This window comes from Pelecanus crispus, chromosome 2 (assembly GCF_030463565.1).
Source record: "Pelecanus crispus isolate bPelCri1 chromosome 2, bPelCri1.pri, whole genome shotgun sequence".
Taxonomy (NCBI): Eukaryota; Metazoa; Chordata; class Aves; order Pelecaniformes; family Pelecanidae; genus Pelecanus; species Pelecanus crispus.
Genome location: NC_134644.1, coordinates 24683515 through 24694110, shown reverse-complemented (window position 1 = coordinate 24694110; position 10596 = coordinate 24683515). Strand labels below are relative to the sequence as shown.

Here is a 10596-nt window from a genome sequence, read left to right as displayed (position 1 = left end):
TATCTCCTCACATTAATGCATGAAACATGGTGGGACGACTCTCATGACTGGAGCGCTGCACTGGATGGCTATAAGCTCTTCAGAAAGGATAGGCAAGGAAGGAGAGGCAGTGGGGTGGCTCTGTATGCTAGGGAGTGTTTTGACTGTATAGAGCTTGACAGTGGTGACGACAAGGTAGAGTGCTTATGGGTAAGGATGAGGGGGAAGGCCAGCAAGGCAGATGTCCTGTTGGGAGTCTGCTATAGACCACCCAACCAGGATGTAGAGGTAGATGAAGCATTCTATAAGCAGCTGGCAGAAGTCTCGCAATCGCTAGCCCTTGTTCTCGTGGGGGACTTCAACTTGCCGGACATCTGCTGGAAATACAACAGCAGAAAGGCAACAGTCTCGGAAGTTCCTAGAGTGTGTGGAGGATAACTTCCTGACGCAGCTGGTAAGCGAGCCTACCAGGGGAGGTGCCTCGCTTGACCTGCTGTTTACTAATAGAGAAGGGCTTGTGGGAAATGTTGAGGTCGGAGGCCATCTTGGGCTTAGCGACCACGATATGATAGAGTTCTCGATTCTGGGCGATGCCAAGCGGAGGGGCAAGAAAACTGTTACTATGGACTTCCGGAAGGCAGACTTTGGCCTCTTCAGGACCCTGGTTGGGAAAGTCCCTTGGGAGGCAGTCCTGAAAGTCAAAGGGGTCCAGGAAGGCTGGGCCTTCTTCAAGAAAGAAGTCTTAAGGGCGCAGGAGCGGGCTGTCCCCGTGTGCCGTAAGAACAACCGGCGGGGAAAACGACCGGCCTGGCTGAATAGGGAGCTTTTGCGGGGACTCAGGGAAAAAAGGAGAGTCTACCACCTTTGGAAGAAGGGGCAGGCAACTCAGGAGGAGTACAGGGATCTTGTTAGGTCATGCAGGGAGGAAATTAGAAAAGCAAAAGCCCAGCAAGAAGTTAATCTGGTCAATGCTGTAAAAGATAATAAAAAATGCTTTTATAAGTACATCAGCAATAAAAGGAGAGCCAAGGAGGATCTCCATCCCTTGCTGGATGTGGGGGGGAACATTGTCACCGAGGACAAGGAAAAGGCTGAGGTACTTAGTGCCTTCTTTGCCTCTGTGTTTAACAGCCAGACCAGTCATCCCCAGGGTACTCAGGCCCCTGAGCTAGAGGATAGGGATGGGGAGCAGAATGGAGCCCTCATAGTCCAGGAGGAAGCAGTTAATGACCTGCTGTGCCACCTGGATGCTCACAAGTCTATGGGGCCAGATGGGATCCACCCGGGAGTACTGAGGGAGCTGGCAGAAGAGCTTGCCAAGCCACTTTCCATCATCTATCAGCAGTTCTGGTTAACAGGGGAGGTCCCTGATGACTGGAGGCTTGCCAATGTGACGCCCATCTACAAGAAGGGCCGGAAGGAGGACCCAGGGAACTACAGGCCTGTCAGCCTGACCTCGGTGCCAGGAAAGATTATGGAGAGGTTCATATTGAGTGAACTCAACAGGCAAGTGCAGGTCAACCAGGGGATCAGGCCCAGCCAGCATGAGTTCATGAAAGGCAGGTCCTGCTTGACCAACCTGATCTCCTTTTATGACCTGGTGACTCGCCTGGTAGATGATGGAAAGGCTGTGGATGTCATTTATCTGGACTTTAGCAAAGCTTCTGACACCGTCTCCCATAATATTCTCCTTGGGAAGCTGGCAGCTCATGGCTTGCATGGGCATACTCTTCACTGGGTAAAAAACTGGTTGGGTGGCCGAGCCCAGAGGGTTGTGGTAAATGGGGTTAAAGTCCAGTTGGCAGCCAGTCACGAGTGGTGTTCCCCAGGGCTCTGTTTTGGGGCCAGCCTTGTTTAATATCTTTATCAATGATCTGGATGAGGGGATTGAGTGCACCCTCAGTAAGTTTGCAGATGACACCAAACTGGGTGGGAGTGTCAATCTGCTCGAGGGTAGGATGGCCCAGCAGAGGGACCTGGACAGGCTGGATCAATGGGCCGAGGCCAACTGGATGAGGTTTAACAAGGCCAAGTGCGGGGTCCTGCACTTGGGTCACAACAACCCCATGCAAAGCTACAGGCTTGGGGAAGAGTAGCTGGAAAGCTGCCTGGCCGAAAAGGACCTGGGGGTGTTGGTCGACAGCTGGCTGAACATGAGCCAGCAGTGTGCCCGGGTGGCCAAGGCGGCCAACAGCATCCTGGCTTGTATCAGGAATAGTGTGGCCAGCAGGAGCAGGGAGGTGATTGTGCCCCTGTACTCGGTGCTGGTGAGGCCACACCTGGAATACTGTGTCCAGTTTTGGGCCCCTCAATACAAGACAGACATTGAGGTGCTGGAGCGTGTTGAGAGAAGGGCAACAAAGCTGGTGAAGGGTCGGGAGCACAGGCCTTATGAGGAGCGGCTGAGGGAACTGGGGTTGTTTAGACTAGAGAAGAGGAGGCTGAGGGGAGACCTTATTGCTCTGTACAACTACCTGAAAGGAGGTTGTAGTGAGGTGGGTGTTGGTCTCTTCTCCCAAGTAGTTAGCGATAGGATGAGAGGAAATGGACTCAAGCTGCGCCAGGGGAAGTTTAGGTTGGATATTAGGAAAAATTACTTTACGGAAAGGGTGGTCAAGCATTGGAAGAGGCTGCCCAGAGAGGTGGTGGAGTCACCATCCCTGGAAGTGTTCAAAAAATGGGTCGATGTGGCACTTTGGGACATGGTTTAGTCTAGTCTACCCTTGATTGGTTTAGTGTGGTCTTGGTAGTGTAGGCTAATGGCTGGACTGGATGATCTTAAAGGTCTTTTCCAACCTAAACGATTCTATGATTCTATGATTCTGTGATCATGGAGTCATATTTAATAACTTCAGTGATAAACAAACACCAAGAAAGTTGTTTTCTGTATATAGGAAATATCTCTCAAAGTGAGCTGTAGATTTGTCTGGATTTTCTGTTGTTGGTTAAATATAAGCCACAAAAATTTGAAGCTTTCAGAAACAAGACTGAGTTTGTGAAGCTGGAAACTGACACATTACTAACAGGAAGCTAGTGACATTACTTTAGTTTGTGGCAGTCCCCCTTCCTAGAATAAACAATTAATTCCAAATCAAATCGCAAGACAGTGAAAGTGGAGCTTTGTAATTTCATCAAAACATAACAACATAAAAAACATAAAACCATTAAAAAGTAGACTTTCTTTTTAAACATAAATAGAAGCTTGATGCTTACAATAACTTAATTTGGCCTCATGTTTAGACCAGGACAAATAAGATGTCTAACAATTCCTATAGGTGGTATCTTGTGGCTGAGCATACAGCATAGTTCAAGGAACACAAAGTTGTAATTTTCTGACTGTTTGATAATTCCCTTCATATAGGACAATTGTCATTGATAGAATGGTGGCCAAGTTGGCAAAATTCCTGTACAAAGTAGTATTCTTTTCCAGCACGGGAAAAGGCTGCTAAGATGGAACAGGAGTTCCCTGAGTATCATAAATCAGAGCTTGTTCACAGTTGTTCTAACCTATGCTAGGGCTGAATGTTGTTGAGGAATCATTACAGGATTCCTGGGACCCTCTCTACCATTTCACCTACTTGGAGCTTATTGCAAAATCCAACTCTCCATCTTTAATGGAAATAAAAGGAAAAAAATAGTTTGTGTTCTTTTCTCTGGTTATAATATATAAAGGCTTTGAAGTATTTGCCTCAGTTTCTTGTCTTGTTTGCTATTTTTATTGATAAGCATAAAAAAATAGTTTTTCTTGATACTGTTCAGAAAATTTTGAAGGTATTATGCCATCATTTCACAATGTTTTGACTCTGATGTCAAAGTTAGATTAAAGTTTCTGTGTCAGTTGTTTATTCTGATGTCATGTGTCAATTGGTCATCCTCTTTGCTGGCCTGCATCAGATAAAAAAAAAATACATGGAACCAATGTGTGATTTGTGGGATGAGATTCTCTTAACACAGATTCTTTTCTGTAAGCATCACTAGTTGAAACTTCACTACAAAACATGAGCGCCCTATTTTTCAAATGCCTTTTTCTGCCATTCCAGAAGCTGACTTATGATCAGTTTGTTCATGTAATATTAAGACATTTTGACCTATAGGAGAGGGTTGGATAAGTAAATTTAGATAAATAAATACATGGAAACAGTCTGGAATAATTAATAGTGAGTTACAATACAGAACGATCTGTGTTACCTAACTTAACTGCAGTCCAAAAATTGTTATATCATGCAAAATACAACTTGAACAATTTTGTGAAGAACAGAGCTATACTGACAAGACTGGTGGATGGTCTGTAAGAGCAATGAGTTAGAGAAGGATTTAAGGTTTGTCATAGGTTATTTTTACAGTACAATCTCTCATTGCAGTAGAGTGCCCAAGAGAGGTGATTCAAACCATGCATTTCTATCAAGTAGGAGAAGGGAAGTAATTGTGCTTCAGTCTACAGAATTACAATCTCTCCAGAACATTTCAAGGGACTTAATAATCATCTTTCAAAAATGCAAGTTTTTATGCTCAAAATTCTAAAAAAGATGTGTGAATATAATCCAGGAGCCATAAAACGGTTAGGTGAAAGGAAATTGGCTACTACTTAATAAAGAGAGGGTTGAGTAAACCTTACGAATATTTATAAGTATTTTCACATAGAAAAGATACCTGACAATGGAGGTCCTCATAGATGTAATAATAGCTAAAAGGTATTGTTCTGTCTTGAACTAAACTATTTCCATGAAGGGAAATGGAGCATAGAAGCAGCTAGCCGATAGGTGCAATGACCTTGTGAGCAATTGCAATTTTTTAAGTGAAACTAGATGTTTTCCTCATGTATAGGCTTTAATTTAGACAAGGTCAACTTTCCTGACCCTATGAGTGACTTTACAGAATTTTCAACCAGCTAAAATCTCTTAAGACATTTACCACGTAACTCAATAGAGGTAGCTCTTTGAGCTGTAGTCGTCATTATCTTCATAGAATCCCACTGATCCGCTGTGGGATAGGGCTGAGATGGACGTGCAGCAGAGTTTTGGACAATCCATTTTACACTTGCTTGTACAACAAGGGATTTGAATTGTCTAACAGTTCCTATATTTACCAGATCCCTGCTTCTTCTGATCATATGATAACAAACTGGTTTGGGAATGAATTTTTCATAGTTTATGAGCCTTAAATAGCTCAAAGGTCATAGATTGGTCATCTCTGTTTAAATCCATCTTCTGTGGGAAATTTTGTGACTAGTAAGTAGGAGGAGAAAAAGAAAGGTTTTCCTTCTTGGACTTTCTAGTGAAGTGGACGCCTCTTTCAAGATGTTCAGAACAACTTTGCATTAAATCAATGTCCATTTGATACAGACAATGTCTATATGAGATTTCATGCTTCAGCCTATAGAATTAAAAAGAAATCTCCCTTAATGACATCAAAGATTGGTTAAAGCTGGGAGTAAGCTTTTGATTTAACCAGATAACTGATCTGAGGGAAGACAGAAAGTATTTTTCAAACACTGGGTTTATGGATTCTGCTTATATATTTAGGGCAAAACAGGTTGCCATACTTCAGATGAAAAAGTATTTCTCCTCAGATTAGATTGACTGGCACCTTCATTCTTTCTGGGTCTTTCATACATCTTGGGTTGTGAATTAGCTACTGCGTTCACCTACATGTTTTTTATATACTCAAGTGCAGGCAATGTGCAGTGGTGATGCCTCAGATTCTTCTGTTGTTGGTTTATGACACAAATTTAATCTCTTCAGACAGAAATTATACAGTCTAGCTCAAATTATCAGTTTTAACATGGAAAAAACTGAATGATTTATAGTAGACCATGAGAAACAAGAGATTAAAAGAAAGATTTAGTGATCTTTTTCTGGCCTCAAATTCTGTGGAATTGTGAAGCTATGTCACTGAAAAGTCAAAGTACAGAAGCTATAGAGAAATACCAGAATTTTGTAGCTTATTAAGTAGATGTAAAATACTGTACTTTCCCAATTTTCCCACTTTTTTAATATCCGTTTAGCTGGTTCAGCTCCTAGAGTGATAAAACTGGTTGTAAAACAGTCTTTAATTTTCTTTGCACTACTGTATGCAGGCAATAGAAACTCTGGTACAAATTGCTATTCTGATTTATTTCTATTTCACTTTCTTACCATGATTGTACTGCAATAGCATTGAGACATTGCAATGAGGTAACAGAACATTGTGACAGATCTTGCAGTTTTCTCCATTTTCCCTTTAAGGTGAAACAGTTGTGAAAGACCTGCATATACTGTTTCATTTGTTCTCTAGAGTCTCTCATTCAACTTTATTCATTTTCCACTGAAATAATTGGACCAGTCCATTAAGACCAAGTCCAGCAAAGCACTTAGGCACACAAGTTAAAACCCAGAAGTATTCCCATTAACTGCTGTGGATAGAAGTCTATACAAATATCTCAGGATGACTTTTCATAAACAGATAATACTTACATTTACTAATCCTTTATATTTTGCTTGACTGACAATGGTAAACTACCCTCTCTAAAGTAATCCTCACTCTGATAAGACCCTTTGTATTCCAAAACATTGTAAAAGTAATCAGTTTTATCAAAATTTTGAGATTACAAGTATGCACGAATAAAAAGAACAAACATTATCTCTTCTGGTTAATTATCAGATTAAGTAAGTTTTGTTTGAGTAAAGTGATAGGAGACCTGCAGAGAAATTCATATAAATCTACCTGTCTTCTAGGACAAGGATTTTTATTTAACTTTTTAAAAATTTTACTTCTGTAAAAGCATTGAACATATCTGCTTTACTAGGTACATTGAAATAACAGTTAAGAAGTGCAATTAGTTTCCTTTAAATGTTTTAAATATTTGTTATTATTTTCATTGAAGTAATGCCTACAGATACTGGTAAAAACAATACATTCCACAATAAAATAAATGGTCCATTTCAAACCGTTTAGCATCTGAACATACATTCAAAAATCAGAAGGATACTAATTGAGCAGATTTCTGCTGACTGTAGCTATTTCCAAACTATTTCCAAATGGAGTCTGGAACTCATCTTGCTGTTCTGCAGTTACTCAAATGAGAAATGACATGCACTATAGTAAAATCCTGTTTTCTTTCAGGCTAGATGGGTCATGTTTTTCTGGATTAGACTCAGAAGAAGGGAAAAGGAGCAAAAGAGTAAAACATTCCTTTTGTGTTATTTGGTTTCATTCTCACTGTGTATTCAAGAATGGATTCATCCTTAAGTGTTACAGTTATTTGGAGCATTCAGCACTATCTCTAATAAGGTAAAGAGGAATTCCTTGGAGTTTTAAGGGGCATAATTAAGCCAACAGTAGATAAGGGGAACTTTTCCTGGTGGAAGACTAGACTATTCAGGCTTGTTTTCCCAGCTAACAGTGAAATAAATGTGTTTAGGGACTTTGCTAAATATTCCCTTTAGGAAAAGGGAGGCAGACCCCAAAGTGCATACACTTTAATCTCCAAAGTAGGTGAGGCAATGGGAGTGGGGAAACAAGAGAAAGCTGTTCATCGTCTCTGTTTTACATAAGAAGAGCAAAGTCCAATCATGCTGCATGTCCTTAACTGTACTAAGTCTGCTGATTTTTGAATAGTCTTTCAGAGGACTAGACGCAAACCAAGAACAACCTTCACAGTATGTCAATAATTTTTTTTTTTAGAATCAGAGATATTTGATAAAATTCACTGATAACTAAAATTGGGAAAATTCCAAATAACTGCATATGCTTTAAAAAAAATCTACTTTCTCATTTATTTTGTATATCTGTGCTGAATTGCAGAAACTATAATGCTTTTATCATTTGAATTAAATTAAATGAAGGACCCACAGTTATCAAACAGATACAAATATGAAATGTAGATGTTTGTAAGCAAACTCCAAACATCTGGGCTTGTTTTGACATGTTTATACTTGCCCGTTACGAGGATTCACTTGCAATGTATGACATTAGTAACTTTATTGATTTTAATAAGTATCTATGTTTTTCTTTTAAACAATTGGTCATTAAGATTACTGTCCTTGGCTTAATGGTTGTATATTTCTTGGTCAAATATTATTTTACAGGGAGCTATCTTAAATAAATTTAAAATGCATTCTGAAGATGAAAAGAAGCAGAAGCATACTGCAGATGGAAATAGTCATGAGATCACTGCATCAAGCCAGCATCATGAATCTGAAGACAAACAGTAAGTATTCTTAAACATTGTAAACATGTCCTGTATTTAAGCTTATAAAATTACATTATCTTATTTTCTATTTTATTTTCTATTTTATTTAATTTCATTTTTTATTTTATTTTACTTTATTTTATCAGGAAAGCCTAATAACAGAAAGCTCTCAATTTGAGAGTAGCATTGATTGACACATTCATTTTGTGCAGAAGGACCTTTTATCTTTTTCCTTTAAGAACTAAGTGTCCACAGTATTGACTACAGTGTATTGAAAAACATTTCTAAAATATGACAGAAATTATGTTGGAATGGACATCTTGGATACAGTTATGTCATCAGCTAAAAATTATCTTAAAATTTTTAATATGGTAGGGAAACAATATTTTACGTACCTTGAACATTTTATTTATTCCCCATCCCCCATGTGCAAAAATTTGATTTTATAAGTTATCTTCCTCTTTCCCATTTTGAAAGCTATGTACTGCTTCTGTTCACGACTTCCCTGATCAGATAATGGAACCACCAGCCCTTGCTGGTGTTGTTTCACCCTTGAGAGGGATGAACTGGGAAGAGCTTGACTTAAATTTACAGCAGACAGGAGCTGATGCTATTTATATACCTGGAGGTTTAAATACAAAAATCTCAAGAATGCTCAATAAATCATATTCATTTTACACACAATTGTTTCCTGTAAAATTATTTCATAAGTATATTTTACTTGAACATCATTAATATATTGCATTAGTGTTTCTGTGAAATGTTGTTGTTTTTTGAATGCACTAAAACTATCATACCTTTTAAGCATGGGAAATAAGAAGAAAAAGAAAGCGGCAAATGCTAAGATGGTCAGCCCATTTACACTGGTAAGATTTATTCTCTCTATATATGTGTACCTATATATACACACATGCACATTTCAAAGTGTAAACAAAAAATGGTTAAAATTATGTTAGAGTACTGCATATATGGTCTTGTCTTTACCAAATACTTTGACACTACAAAATATTGAATATAGTATAGCAATCAAGCAGTTCTTTTTGTGGACGTAGTTTTATTAAAGAAGCTGTCTTATTACTAATATGGATTCTTAGGAGTCTTCCCTTAGTAAGTTATCATGTTAAACATGCCCGTACTAGATTTTTGTTTGTGAAATGTAGAGATTTCTATGTTCAGTCATTTCTTCCGACACAATGAAAAGGGCCGTATACCTAAGATTATGTGTGATCTTGTCCTCTAAATTACCTGAGTCAGGTACTAAGCACATTAATTACCCCCATTAATCATTATTCAGTCACCTGAGTCAGCAGTAAAGGACAACTGATGGACTGATGAAGCTTAAAGTTAACAATTGTGTGCTAAAAAGTACTTTAAATTCCAGAATTTTTTTATTTTCTGTATATTTTTAAAAAGGTGATCTGTTAATATTTAATCAAAGTAAATCCTGGGTCGTCTTTTAGTAATACTGAAATGTTTTAAATTTGTATGTTTAGTGTGCGTAATGCACACCAATGATATGGCAAAAAACAGAAATAAAACTATAGCCCATCATGGTGGCCAATGCCCGATTTCTCTGCTTTGCTATACCAACTTGCACCTATATAATTACTTCATACCACTATAATTTACATCAGTAAACTTAATACTTCACAGTGCAGAATAAAGCCAATGGTTTTGTTACAGATGAGCTCAAGCTTTATTAAGTTCAATGGCAAGAGGTATTTAGGATTTCAATACATTTTGATAAAGTCTGTGCTACATTAGGAAGTTTTTCTGACTGCATAATAATGAATTTACAGTAAAAGTAACTATTGCCTTGATTATCACAATGCCATTAAAATTTCTTATAATTTGAACTTTAAATGGCAAATTTCTTATGCCTTGTTTTCATATGGCCTTTCTTACCCAGGTGCAGATATTGATGCATTAAAATAGTACACTTCTGTGGTTTTGAGAGTTTATAGTATAGAAGCACTTACATTAGAAGGATTTATTCCTGTACATTCAAATTGTTTTGTAAACTTAATTTCTAATCAGATAAAGTTGTAGTTTTGTGACAGTAGGTGTACAATTGATAGCTTTTTCTTGACTTTCTTGACTTTGTAGACATAGCATTGTGTTAGCATTCTAATACCACAGTTAGAATTAATTTCTCTTCTCACTTACAGTTTCGATACTCCAATTTGTCGGATAAATTACTAATGATACTAGGCACTCTCATGGCAATAGCCCATGGAAGCAGTCTCCCTTTTGCGATGATAATTTTTGGTGATATGACTGATAGCTTCGTTGGTTTTGGACACTCAAATTTTACAGGTAAGAAGATACCTGCTATGAAGAGAACAATGGCTCGTATTTGGAAAAGAGCCAGGGAGATTCAAGCATTTTGACAGGAGATACTGATGTCAGAAACCCCAACTTGCTACCATACTATGATGCAAATTAGT

At 38.5% G+C, this 10596-nt stretch overlaps 1 protein-coding gene across 1 annotated transcript in view; it reads left to right on the top strand.

Moving 5' to 3' along the window:
- The first annotated feature begins 8069 nt into the window (after positions 1-8069).
- The window catches only part of ABCB1 (ATP binding cassette subfamily B member 1), a 46679-nt gene continuing 44152 nt past the window's right edge, over positions 8070-10596 (top strand). Inside the window, exons 1-3 of the mRNA XM_075706445.1 lie at positions 8070-8167; positions 8955-9015; positions 10318-10465. Of these exons, the coding sequence (XP_075562560.1) occupies positions 8070-8167; positions 8955-9015; positions 10318-10465 (307 nt within the window). The remainder of the gene's footprint in view (positions 8168-8954; positions 9016-10317; positions 10466-10596) is intronic.